At 35.0% G+C, this 14,702-nt stretch overlaps 1 protein-coding gene across 1 annotated transcript in view; it reads left to right on the forward strand.

Annotated features, from left to right (window-relative positions):
* Positions 1–14,702, forward strand: part of LOC125857681 (cleavage and polyadenylation specificity factor subunit 1) — a 52,661-nt gene that overhangs the window by 27,818 nt on the left and 10,141 nt on the right. Inside the window, exons 13-19 of the mRNA XM_049537291.1 lie at positions 238–315; positions 3,008–3,148; positions 3,296–3,390; positions 8,166–8,362; positions 9,301–10,091; positions 10,384–10,464; positions 10,545–10,610. Of these exons, the coding sequence (XP_049393248.1) occupies positions 238–315; positions 3,008–3,148; positions 3,296–3,390; positions 8,166–8,362; positions 9,301–10,091; positions 10,384–10,464; positions 10,545–10,610 (1,449 nt within the window). The remainder of the gene's footprint in view (positions 1–237; positions 316–3,007; positions 3,149–3,295; positions 3,391–8,165; positions 8,363–9,300; positions 10,092–10,383; positions 10,465–10,544; positions 10,611–14,702) is intronic.

Consider the following 14,702-nt stretch of genomic DNA (forward strand, 5'->3'; position numbering starts at 1 on the left):
AAAAATTATCTTGTGGTAATAGATTTTAGATTTGTAACTCATAAGGTTGATAATTTTTTTTTTTTTTTTTTTTTGTTGAAGTCCTTTTGCTGAAGTTCATGGAACATACAAATGTCCAGAATACAAAAACCTAAAATATGATATAGTGTGATTAAAATTTTATCAGCTTTTGGATGCTCTATTACTCGTTTTCAGGTCCAGTATGAGATCTTTTTAATCTCTTTGGGACATTGTCAGGTATGCTGTTCAGGTCATGGAAAGAATGGTTCTCTGTGTGTGCTTCAACAATCAATCCGCCCAGAAACGATCACCCAAGTATGTTCTCTCTCTACTCCAGTTTCTTCTGGTTTTAAAGCTCTGTGAAACTTCCTAGTACTTGCATCACATCACATCACATCACATGTGATAAAGTCTTGTCATTGCATGTTATTTGCTGAACTTCAAAGCTAGTATTACCTTTATAATTTCTTCCTATTTCTTTGTTATGCTGGTTTACCGCAAGCTTCAAATGTTTATTATGCATATAGCTATATGGTAAGAACAGCTATGTGGATGCAGTGACAGATCTAAGATTTTCACTAAGGGGGTTCAAAAAGGTTTGAAAAATAAAAAAAGTAGTGCCCCGAGATTTGAACTTGAAACGTCAAGATGAATTTTGAAACCTCTAAACCATTGAGCCAACCTCTAAGTCTGGTGTTCAGGGGATTTAAAGTCTGTATATGCACACCAAAATTTAAAATATACCTTGTATAATAGTGTGAGTTTTTTGCCGAGGGGGTTCGGGTGAACACCCTCGCCCCTCCTAGATCCGCCCGTGTGGATGTTCATTTCTATTTGTGGTGTGTTTTATTTTTGCTAAAATGCTAAGACATCCTCTCTTTCTGTCAGCCACCCGCACTTATTTACATGGGTTTATTGTTCTTTGAAGAGGTAATGATCCGAGTCTAGCAGCATTGTGATATAGGTTTTGGAATATGGTGTATTTAGCTTGAAGTGTTAAGAGGTTCATACATACTAGAAACAACTAGTGAGGACCTTCTTTTGTTATCTGAACGGTGGGTTTTTTCCATTATTTCCTATTGCTGTGGAGAATTAGTTTTAGTGACTGGTGTAAAAAGAGAAGAAAAAAGATCTTCTTTTACTAAATTGAATAACAATGTACAAGAAGAGCTCCTTATATATGTTCTCTTTCTCTCTCTGTTCTTCTCTCCTGCGAGGCCTTTCAGTGGCTCAAATATCCTTTAGAATGGGAGATAAAGTGTTTTTTCTTCGAGCAACAAATCTTTTCAGATAACATTATCAGTGAGGGCCAAACACAGGTGGTTTTTATGTAAAGAATCAAGCAAGCATTTCTCCAGCAAGATTAAAATCGAAGAAGACATGTTGCGATGGGTCTGCAATTCAATGAAATAAGCTTTCAGGGGCACAGGGGATCCTCACAGAAGATGGGGAAAATTACAGTACGTCTACTTATACAGGGTCTACCAAAATTACAATATCTATGGGCGTTTTCTATGCATAGAAACATGGCAGGGAGAAAGAAAATCAGCGATCATCATTCCAGAGGTGGACTACAATCTAGGTTGGTGCAAAATTGCTCAAAATATTATCAGTTTCTTGGGGGAGTCTCTTCGTTTCACCAGGGAAGACCTTCATGGGAGCAGCTGCTATCCAGAAGTGGTTGATATGAATTCTCAGTGCATAACAAACTGGAGGAGCTGGATGGGTTACTTTCATCCTGTCTTTTGGCACCTTTCATGATCCTCTCAGTTTGAACACAAATTCAAAAATCATCCATAAATGGTTTCTGAAAGATGGAGGATGACAGCAGGTCTGAGTGTCCCCCCCCCCTCTCTCTATTACACAATCAATTTTCTTTTTGAATTCCCTTCAAAGCAGGAGGCAAAGAGGGTATTAGTGGGCTAGGAATTGGAGGCGATTCACCCTAGAGCGATGGTACCCGGAACTGAATTTGCAGCACCAAAATCGAACCATCCTTGGATAAGGGCGTTGATATACCATTACATGCATGGTTGGAAAAGTTGCTTAAATTCAGAGGTGGGGGATTCATTGATATAGATGAGGGTGAGGAGAAAAGGAACCATCTCCTTTGGACTCACATCTGTGTTACTGAATCGATTTGGGATCCTCCAGCAAGGCTTATCTGGTGGTGGGAGAGTGGTCTTTTGAAATGTCAATCATTGAGACACCCACACTAAAATCACAGCTGCCTGAAAAGCTGCTATGACACAGTTTAATGTCGAACAGTCCAACACTTGCCCTCATCAAGTCAAACACCAGTTGTATCTTCTCAATTCTAATTGCATCAGGCCTTGGGAATGGCCCATTTACTGTCTTTTACTCTTTTTTCTTGTTTAATTAGTTACATTAGTTTTGAAGTGCCTTGCTCTTCTTCCCTTTTTATTAGCAGTATGCATATTTTCAAGCCAGCTTTCATGCACCAACACAGAAATCCCAAATTCATGTTAACCACCTGCTAATCTTGCAATACATGGCACTGTATTTTTTGATTTATTTAGATGATTCTCCATGTGACTGCAACTTGAAGAAAATCCCATGAACTGTCTAGTTTTATGTGTAATGAGCAACACAACTGGTGGTGACTTGAAGGAATAACTACTAGTTACTTGATTATGAGTGCCTTACCAGAGTTCAATTTTTATTGAAAAGCTGTTGAATTGGATTGCACTGTAATATGAGTTGTACCATGATGTGCTTGTTCTCTTTGCTTTTCTTTGTTCATATCTTGATATCAAGGAGATGTCTTTGTTGAAAGTGCTAAGCATTTAGGAATTTCGCTGTTTCTCTGCTTTCTTAGTTACACAACCTTGATTGGCATCTTAACTTGGACTAATGGAAAATGTTTTATGATGTTCTATAACTTAATATTAGATATTCAGCATATCATGACATTGCCTGTTAGTGAACAGTGTACACAAATCTTGCCGGAGAAAGTAATTTTGATGCTTAATTTTACTTTGTGAAGGAAGCTTTACCAGGTTGCAAGGGAATTTGGACTGTCTACCACAAGAATACACGTATCCATCTCAGCGAATCCTCAAGGATGGCAGATGAAGAAGATGAATATCATGCATATTTGATTATTAGTTTGGAGGCTCGTACAATGGTACTCTTTTCACTTGTGGATAGTTCCAAATGTAAAATATCTGAGAAGAAAAATTACTTTTATTTTGCTGTCTATGCTGCTTTATAGCTGGAATTGAATCTTTTGTTGAGATACCTGTAACTTGATTTTCTTATCTTCTTCTGGCAGGTTCTGCAGACTGCAAATAATTTGGAGGAGGTAACAGAGAATGTCGATTACTATGTTCAAGGAACTACTCTTGCTGCTGGAAATCTATTTGGGAGGTGGTTTTTTAGCTCAATCATTATGTTTGTATTTCCTTTTTCCCTTCCAATATCTTCTGTCATAGAGTATTTAAGTCTTCACTGAGTTCCTTATGCTGCTAAACTTGATGCTTGGGAATTAGAAAGTACACACATGACCTTTCTTCCCCCCTGCAACAATTTACTTCCTTCTTGGCCTGTTTGGTTTAGACTATTTTGGTTTGTTTGATTACTACCTCAGTTCCATTTTATGTGATAATATTGTATCATTTGATAACTACTCTCCCTGTTTTATTTTATATGATAATATTTGATTAGATACAGAGTCTGTGGTCTTAAGTTCACAAATATATACTCCCTCCGTCCCATTTTATGTGGCACCATTTCCTTTTTGGTCAGTCCCAAAAGAATGCCACATTTCCTTATATGGTAAGTATTTAAAGGTACAATTCTTGTTTTACCCTTGTTGGTCCCACTTAATTTTAAAATAGTACTCCAATACATTTATGAGGAGAGAGAAAAGTGAGTCTACTTTTTAAACGGCAATTTGGTAAACATTTCAAAGTCTTCATTTATTTCTTAAACTCCGTGCCGGGTCAAATGTTGCCACATAAAATGGGACGGAGGGAGTATATGATAAGTGATGTTGACTTGCGTGATGCCGGGTACTATGAAAGAGATGTTGTTCAGCTGGAATATTTCTATATATTAGAAAGGAAGGTTTCAACATGTCAGTTTGTGGGTAATAAATAAAAGTTCAAGGGTATTAAAGTCTTTAAAAATTCTTGGAAAATAAACTTGCTTAGGAAGATTGTCTTTTATGCTTTCTTATTTGTACCTTATCAAAGTTTTTTAAAAAGCTCATCGCTTACTACTAAATTACAAATCATGCCCTATATAGTGCTATTGAAGTTGAAGATATGATGGGCACCATTTTTTCTATTTTCCATAAATGCAAACATGGGCCCTTATTCCTTCATAGAGTAATTTTCATTTGATTGGGCCCTTAGGTATTGCACATAGTTAAATACCTTTTTTTTAAAAAGAAAAAAGAATCAACATAGTTGAATACTATTTCCTTCCTCTATTCACTTTTGCTTGTCTATTATTTTCAAAAATAGATTTTTAACTTTACTTTTTATTATTAAAATATCAGAAGTCAAAAATACCCCTGAAATATAGGAAAAGGACTAAAAATACCCTTCATTCACCTTCTGGTGTAAAAATACCCTTCTACTCATCTTTTTGATCTAAAAATACCCTTCCATTTACCTTTTTGGCTCACTTTTACCCTTGAAACTAGCAACCCTCTCTTTGTTTTGTTTTTTTTTAAAATATTTATTATGTGTTATTTTCTTATTTGATGAAATAAAACCCCACCTCTAGTAGATTTCCCCCCATAATTTATCCAACTCAGCACAACATACCTTTTCAAGACCCCAATTATTATTTTTTTTTAAAATCTAGTAGTAATTTACTAATTTTTATATTTACTGCAGTTTTTTCTCTTTTAATTTTGTTTTAGATAATTAATATACTATTAAAAATATTAGTAATGCCACAATTATAACAACATATTATATTATTCATAAATCCTAAGCAGTATCTACCTTTCATTTTTTTTTAAAAAAACTCAAAACTTAATTTTTTTGCTGATAATTCTCTGTTATAACTAATTTCAAAGAAAAATTTCCACAATAAATTATAATTAAAGATTAACTCATTCAAAAGGAAAGAAGAGAAGAAGATAGATGCTCGTAGCCTGTAGGGAAAAGAAAAGTAGGAAAAGAGAGAAATTTATACAATGTATTTATGGATAAGATAATATATTATTATGATTATGACATTATTAATTTGTTTATGAAATACTAAGTATTTATATCATGTTTAGAATCTTGATTTAATTAATTAAATCTTAGTTGTTATTTTTTTCTTATGCCATGTGTCTTCAATCCAAGTAAGAATTTGGAGAAAATGGAGAGGAGTCGGATCCAAAAATAAATAAAAATCAAAAAGCTAAAACAAATACCAAAAAACGACTAGAGTTTTGAAAAACATATGTATTTGGGGTCTTAAGAGGTATATTGTTTTGGCCTTTATAAATTATGAGAATTAATCTAGTTGAGGTGGGGTTTATTTCATCCAATAAGAGAATGAATGACACATAATAGATATTTAAAATGAATAAATAAAAAAAATAAAGAGAGGGTTGTTAGTTTCAAGAGTATAAGTGAGCCAAAAAGGTGAATGAAAGAGTATTTTAAACCAAAAAGATGAGTAGAAGGATATCTTTAGACCAAAAGATGGATGAAGGGTGTTTTTAGACCTTTCCCTCTACAATTATTTCAAAAATATTTTTTTTTAACTTTACTTGTTATTACTAAAATATTAAAAAAGAAAATTATTTTTTTCATAATTTATCCTTAGCATTTACTACTTATTCCCCAAATCATTTTTTAAGACGTAATACTAAATATTAATAAGGATAGTGTAGTAAAATAGTCATATCAATCATTATTTTTAATAGACAAATATGACAAGTAAAATTGAACGGAGGGAGTATATACTACAAAGTTATACTAAAAAGTAATTTGTGAAAGGAATAAAGAATGAGAAGAATCGATAATTTGAATCGACAAGAATGTTATCCTCCTATTGGCTGGAATTTTCCTGTGAAATGAATTCATATTAATTAATAATAATAATAAAGTAAATAAATGTTATTTTCTATTTGGATCTTTTATAAAGACAAAGTTTTCTCTTAAACGTGTTCATTTTAGCAAATTAAGAAAAAAAAATTATTTTCGTCTGATGTTATTCTTATCATTAAGTAGTTTTATGAGATACTGAGTCAAATTTATGAAATATTTTTATAATTAATTTTTTAAAAACTAATAACCTATCTAACCTACATTTTTAATTAAAGAAACGTAATAATTGGTCTGGTACGGTTCAATTCAGTCGTTACGTTGATTTTTAAAAATTTACTAATAATTCTAAAATTAAATCTATGGTAGAGAACATCTTCCCCGATGCTTATATACTCATAGATAATCAATATTTTAAATTTATTTTGATCATTAATAGACTACATATATATTTGTATCAGTAGTAGACTAAGCATATTTTCTCTATTTTATCTTAAATATTATTTTGACAAAAATATATTGATAATTTCGTTTTAGTTTTAACAATGTTAGACCCATGCTGACATGGGCCACTCTTCCGCTAGTTTGTAAAAGAAGTAGAAGACACATGGTGTGGAATGTGGCACTGCTTGCACTTATGTGGGTTGCACGGAGAGACAAAAATAAGAGAACTTTTGAGGGTGTACACATGAATTTTGTAATTTAAGGAGTAACCTTGTGTCCCTTATTTCCTGTCTGGCACCCATGATATTCCATTTTGTATAGAAGATTGGATGTCCTTTGTAGAAATCATTTCCTCTTGTAGGTTCTCTACTTTTTGGTATACTTGTATATGAGCGCTTTGCCCATACATCAATAAAGTTTTACTTTATCTAAAAAAATTGATAAGTGATGTTGACATATATATTAGATTAGTGATAGTAGAGTATTGTATTAAATTAGTGTTGAAACACTTTTTGATAGAGAAATTAGCACAACAACAACATACCCAGTAACCCCACAAGTGGAGTATGTGGAGGGTAGTGTGTTAGGAAAAGAGATTGTTTCCAATAGACCTTCGGCTCAAGAACAACAACAAGCAGTAAGAACAACAAGAAAACACAATAATCAAGGCTAGGGAAACAACCAATAGAAACAAAAATCTAAGAATATGAAAATACTAGACTCCAAGTAACACTTCTGTAAAGGGAAAGCAAAACACTGAACTACCTGTTAACCGATTATCCTAATTCTTGACCTTCACACCCTCCTATCAAGGATAATTTCCTTGGTGAGCTGAAGTTGCGTCATGTCCTGCCTAATTCTCATGAAATTTGAAGTTTGAATAAGTTACTGAATTTTATTTCTTGAAAATTTTATAAAAGTGGAGTCATCTCAAACATATTTTGGCGTATTAAAGTAGAAAGTCACTGTGTAATTGAAATGAAAATGGCAACGTTTATACATCATTTTGTTAGTCACAACTGGTTTTTGTATTCTGTATAATCACATTTCTTTGTCATTGACATTATATTTTTCAATGCAAATCATTTTCTAATGACCTTTTGTTTGCATAATCAAAACCAGTGATTCCTTCATTTGTTCTTGCCTCGTAAAGAGCTTTCTTGATGTAAACGTTCTTTAAGATAGAGATATTTAGTTTCTGTGCTCACTGTAACCTTTCCTTTTTCGTTTATTTATTTGTTGACTTGGTCCATTAGATTCTTGAATAGCTGAAGTCGTNCCCCCCCCCCCCGAGAAAAAAATGAAAAAGAAATTGTTTCCTGATTTGGTTGTGCAAGAAGTTGTACAATAATTTCCGAGGAGATTGACAAACCTTTTTTTCTCCTTAAAGGTACCTATTGCTGATTCAAAAGAAAGGGTTTGATGACGGCTCTGTTTTCTTTTGTGGTCCTTAAATTATAATATGTTATACGTATAAAAAATGAGAATGCAGTGTGCTCTATTCTTTTGTTTATGGTTGTTATGAATGAAAAAATAAGAATTTAGTTCCCTGATCTGGAGTTCTGTTTTGTATATGCCACACTTTCTTTTCAAAACTTACCATTAGACTTTTGTCTTGAATTTTGTTTTCTTTTCCTTGCTGATTATGTTGAGCAGTTGCATGGGTTTAAAAGTTTTTTAAATGCACTTCATGTTTCTGTGTAGACGCCGAGTTATCCAAGTGTTTGCTCATGGTGCTCGAATTCTTGATGGTGCATTTATGACTCAAGAATTGAGTTTTAAGGCTTCAAATGTGGAATCTGGCTCAAGTTCAGATACTTCTATTGTAGCTTCTGTTTCAATAGCAGATCCTTATGTTCTACTAAGAATGACAAATGGAAGTCTTCAGCTTCTTGTTGGAGGTATATTAGCAAGATAAGTTATATATGCTTTTGTAAGTTATTACCTCTCTTCTTGCAGTGGTAACCAACAAGAAAACTCATTCTTCGTTGCTTAATTTGATAAATTCTGTTCTAGCTTAATACCCTGCTGTCTTTATGCAGTATTACTTATTTGTTTCGTGTTGGCTTGTGATATTGTTGTGTACATTACTTCATAGAGTATTTTTTTTTTGCAGGCTCGTACATCAGAATGCCCTTTCTTTATCCTCAAAACTTAAATTGTTACTAAAGCATATTGATCTAGTTCGTATGAGTAACGATACAAGTGAGATTTGACTTAACTTAATTTAAAATAAACTTGAAACCAACTCATACATGTACTGCAATTCCCAAGGGACTTACCACTGGCCTGAATCATTATCTTACTACTAATTTGAATCATAATCTGCATTAGTAAAAATACATGCTGTAGTTATTTACTTCTTGGAACTAGAATGATGGGGAAGTTAGTGAGAAATTGGTGGAAACTTGTCCCTGCTTGCATATGGTGGACCATTTGGAAGAGAGGAACTATAGAGTTTTTGAAATAATTTTGTGGAGAAAATCAAGATGAATTGTATATTTTTGTTTTATTTTTGGTGTAAAGAAAGCTATGCTGAGGAGGCTGAATCACTAGTTGACATGATAGGATCCTTGTGAAAGCAGTAGCTTAAGCTTGGTTGGGATTATGTAAAGTTTTCTCCACTGATATGGTGTAATTTAAAATGTGTGTATATATATAGTCGTTACCAGTTTCAATTTTTTTTTTTATTTCTGTAAGGCCTGAGCTGGTTTATTAATAACTGCACAATTCACAGTTTAAGTCTTTTCGTTTTCTGTCTTGTACCATGTCTTTTTAAGCTCAACTTTTCCATTTATCCTGTGTTTCTCTTCCATGCTGACTTTATTATTCCTTTCAGATCCATCATCATGCTCTGTTTCTCTTACTGTTCCATCAGTATTTGAAAGCTCAAAAAAGTCAATATCTGCTTGTACACTATACCATGATAAAGGTCCTGAACCTTGGCTCAGGAAGACTAGTACTGACGCTTGGCTTTCTTCTGGCATGGGGGAGGCAATTGATGGTGCCGATGGGGTAACCCAGGATCAGGGTGATGTATATTGTGTTGTTTGTTATGAAAATGGCACTCTTGAAATATTTGATGTTCCCAATTTTACTTGTGTTTTCTCTGTTGATAAATTCATTTCTGGGAGGACCTACCTTGTTGACACCTTTATGCAAGACTCGGTCAATGGTCTTCATGCACATTCAAAGAATACCGAGGAAGTAATCCGACCTGGACAGAAAGAGAATAGTAAGGATGTGAAGATAAACGTGGTGGAGTTGATGATGCATAGATGGATAGGGAAGCATTCCCGCCCTTTTCTTTTTGGGATATTGGCTGATGGGACGATTCTAAGTTACCATGCATATGTTTTTGAAGGTTCAGAGAATTCTTCTAAAGTTGAGGGATCTGTTTCATCACAGAATTCCATTAGTCTTAGTAGTACAAATGCATCTAGGCTCAGAAATTTAAGATTTGTCCGGGTTCCAGTAGACAATTATGCAAGGGAAGAGATGCCATCTGGAACCCAATTACAGCGAATGAATGTTTATAAGAATATTGGTGGTTCTCAAGGAATATTTCTCACCGGATCAAGGCCATCTTGGTTCATGGTGTTTCGTGAACGACTTAGAATACATCCACAGGTTATTGTTAACTTACTTCCATGTGTATTTCACATATTCTTGTTGTCGTTTTCTTGGTAGAGTAGAGAGGTTGGTGAAATTAGATTAAGTTGATGCCCGTTTATGCTGTGGTTATTTGTGGTGCCTGGGTGAGGAATGAACCAGGAAATCATGGTCTTGCCTTGAAGCAACTTTCCTGGCACCACAACCATTTAATGTACCTGTAACCTTTGATGTCTAAGCTTAAAACTGTCACCTTGGGTCATTTACCTGTTATGTACTCTTCTTGACAAGTACTGCTTTGTTGCTGCAGCTGTGTGATGGACCTATTGTTGCCTTCACTGTCCTTCACAATGTTAACTGTAATCACGGACTTATATATGTTACGGCCCTGGTACGGTAATGAAATTGCGCTTCTTCTGACTTTCATGTGTCTGTGCTAATGTATTTCTGGATTGCTTTTTGTCACTGCAGGGAACTTTAAAGATTTGCCAACTTCCATCTTTCCTGTCCTATGACAACTATTGGCCAGTGCAAAAGGTGGGAATTCATTTTTGTAGACCAGTTAAACAATTTTCTTTTCCTTTTACTCCCTCCTTCCCTATTTTTTTTTTTTTGGATTAAGTAAAAAAAAGAAATATATATATATATATATTTTTTTTTTTTTTTTTTACGGGTAACTTGTATTCCTCAGCATTAAGGGGTATGCTGGCCGCCACCACCTCCAAAAAGCATTAACAGAGGAGAGAAAAAAACAAAAAAAAAACAGAAATACTTACAAAGAACCTACAAAATCAACTAATTGGATTTCCTCTTCTATATTTTGTTCTTTACACCAAAAACTTAAGTAATTACTTTCTATTTAATCTCCTGTATTGAGCATTCTTTCCTTCAAAAATCCTCTGATTCCTTTCCTTCCAAATATTCCACCAGATACAAGCAGGTACTGTCCTCCACCACATCTTTTGACTCTTGCTGACCCCCCTTCTGATCCAACAACTCAGTAAATCTGATGTGTGTTCTGGCATACACCAGTTTAGGCTTGCTAAATTGAAGAATAAAGCCCATACTTGTGTTGTTACTTTGCAATGCAAAAATAAATGTTTGTTGGTTTCCAGTGCCTCTTTGCATAGTAAGCATCTAGAGGCTATGTTGATGCCCCTTTTCTGTAATGCTTCATGAGTTAAACAGGCTCTCCTAGCTATCAACCAGACAAAACACTTCACTTTAGTGGGAGCCACACTTTTCCAAACAGCACTCCATGGTCCTGTTTTCCTTCCTCCAGTTACTGATAGACCCCACTTGTACGATCTGTTGACAGAGAATCTTCCATCTGGGTGTTGTCTCCATAATAGACTGTCTGTTTCCAAATTAGTGCCTGGAAAGCTTTCTATCATATTCAGTAGTTCAATTACCCCTTCTGTCTCCCAGTCATTTAACAACCTTCTAAATACCAAATTCCACCCTTGTTGAGACCACAACTCACTGATTTTGCACACTGATAGAATAAAGTCCAGGAAACAAATTTTGAAGAGATCCTTGACCAATCCAGTCTTCTTTCCAGAATAAAACCTTATCCCCCCTCCCAACTTTAACTTTTGTATTAACTTTTAGAGTCAGCCAAAAGCTTCTGATATTCCTCCAAATTCCAACTCCATAAGTGGTTGTTACTTCATCTGAAGACCATTCCCCTTCTTGGCCGAATTTGTGTTGTATCTCCTCTTTCCATAGTGCATGCTCCTCTTGGTTGTACCTCCATAGCCACTTGCTTACCAGACTTTTGTTATGTAACATGAGCTTCCTTACTCCCAAACCCCCATAATTCCTCCCTTGTTGAACTTCTGCCCATTTTACTAAACTGAAACTGCTCTCAATTTTATTTCATTGCCAGAGGAAATTCCTTTTCAAAGCATCTAGAATTTTGACCACCTCACCAGGTATAGGGAAAAGGGACATCACATAAGTTGGTAAGGAATCTAGTATAGAGTTTATTAAAATGACTACCTCCCAATGAAAGGTATTGAGACTTCCAAAGTGCCAACTTCCTCTCGATCTTCTTAATAATTCCATCCCAAATAGTAATGGCTTTATGGTTTACCTCCAATGGCATGCCTAGATAGACTGTTGGTAGCTTCTCTACCTTGCACCTCAAGATGTTTGCTAGTGTTTGTATCTGTTGAACTTCTTTTACAACTTCTTTTAGAGGAAAGATACGGCTTTTTCTCTACCAGAATCACCCTTAAATAGCATAGCTGTTCCTGGTTTGCTTCACAAAGCACTATTGTATCATCAGCATACAGTAAATGTGTCATCTCCATACTCTCGTTTGCCCTGTTTCTTATATTGAAACCTCATATCCAATTATTTTCTAACGCTTTCCTCATTAAACTGTCAAATCCCTCCATAACTATAATAAAAAGGAACGGAGATAGAGGATCCCCCTGTTTAAGTCCTCTTTCTGCAGGAAAAAAACTTACGGGTCTCCATTAACAAGGATGGAGAACCTGGTGGTTTTAATACAAAAGTCTATCCAACTGAGCCATCTATTTCCAAATCCCATTTGTCTAAGAGTGTTGATCAGACTTCCAATATAAATGGTCATAGGCTTTCTCAATATCCAACTTGCACATAACCACCGGTACGTCTCCTCTAATTCTAGTGTCAATACACTCACTAGCAATTGAAGCAACATCCATTATCTGTCTACCTTAATGAAGGCCATCTGATGTTTATTCACAAGCTTGCTTATCACCCTCTTCAATCTTTCTGCTAGAACCTTGGCTCTGATTTTGTACACCCCTGTGATCAAACTAATTGGTCTAAAATCTCTCAGATCATTTGCCCCCACCTTCTTTGGAATCAAAGCTACAAATGTAGCATTAAAACTTTTTTCAAATTTCTGTTGAGTGTGGAAGTTGTGGAAGGTCAACATTAAGTCCTCCTTTATAGTTTCCCAGAAAGTTTGAAAAAAAATCAATGTGTAACCATCCGGGCCAGGTGACTTGTCTGCTGCACACATTTTGATCCCTTCTAACACCTCTTCCTCTTCAAACCTTCTGGTAAGCCATTGTTGCTCCTCCATAGTAATAGTTTGAACATAAAAATATTCAAATCTGGACGCCAACTTTTTAATTCTTTGTAAAGATTTTGATAGAAATCCACAATGGACCTCTTAATCTCCATAGAATTAGAGGACATAACCCCATCGATCATCAAAGAATCTATAGTGTTGATTCTCTTACGCGCAGTGGCCATTCTGTGGAAATACTTTGTGTTCTTGTCACCCTCTTTGATCCACTGAATTCTGGATCTCTGTCTCCAATGGATTTCTTCATTTTTAGCCGTTTGTTCATACTCCATGGCCCATTGTGCTTTCATCATTAACTCATCATCATAAGAGAGATCTGGCCTCTTGTATGATTTCCTAACTTCCAATTTGCTCCAGAAGTTGGTCCTTTCTAGCCCTCCAGTTACCTTTATTCTCCTTGCTCCATTCCTTGAGTTTTACTTTCAAAAGACTCAATTTTGTTGTTAACTTAAAGTCTGCTCTTCCTGTCACATCAAAAGAATTCCACCAGTCTTGTACTTTGGATTTGAACCCCTCCACATTCAGCCACCATTTTTCAAACTTGAAATATGATCTGTTGAAGACCTCATCCCCACATGACAACAAAATTGGATTATGGTCAGAACCCAAACTAGGCAAGGAACTCTGTCTGATTTGATTAAACAATTCGTCCCAAGGAAATGAATGCATGAACCTGTCAATCCGTGATGCATTTCTATGATTTGACCCTCCTCTCCAAGTGTAAGATCCTCCAAATAAAGGGGGGTCGAGTAGCTCTAGTTCATTGATACAACTAGAGAGTCTTTCATTGCTCCTGAAAGTTTGGTATGATTTGTCTTTTCTAAAGGGAATCTAGTAGTGTTGAAATCGCCACAAACCACCCAAGGTTCTTCACAAAAGCTCTTCATTGCACCTAATTCTTCCCATAACTCATTCCTTTCATTTCTATCACATGAAGCATATACTGCTGTCTATGTTGCTCGGACTCTTCAAAAATGACATGGGTGTGGCATCAAAAGTGAAGAGTCTGTGCAACTAAGACTGCTGTAAGAAACCAAGTGAGATCTACATTAATGCCACTCAACTTGCAAGTGATCATCTGATTTCCACTCTCCACCATCTCCCCCTTCCAAGACCTTTTATCCCACATAATAATTATACTCCCTTTACTACCTAATGCCTCCATCCAAATTCCCCCCCACCCATCTATTACCCTCTAATTGTTGACTACGATCTCTTACTGCTCCCTTTAATTTTGTCTCCACCAAAACATTGCCTATAAATGGTTCTTATCAAGAGTTAATTGAGAAGTTTAAAGTTAAATTGTTTCCAAATATAGTAATATGATATTTTTTTTGTAATAGACTAATAAGGAAATAGTGCCATATAAACTGGAATGGGGGAGTATATGTTCACATATTATTTTAAGCACTCCTTTAATTTTTTACTCTATGCATATACAAATATTGTTTTCAAATGTCATTTTTGTTTCTAATGCTCTTTCTATGCTTTTCTATTTTAAAAAAACTGCAAAAAACAAATACTTAAAAAGGAAATTCAAAAGT

This window comes from Solanum stenotomum, chromosome 3 (genome assembly GCF_019186545.1).
Source record: "Solanum stenotomum isolate F172 chromosome 3, ASM1918654v1, whole genome shotgun sequence".
In the NCBI taxonomy this organism is placed as follows: Eukaryota; Viridiplantae; Streptophyta; class Magnoliopsida; order Solanales; family Solanaceae; genus Solanum; species Solanum stenotomum.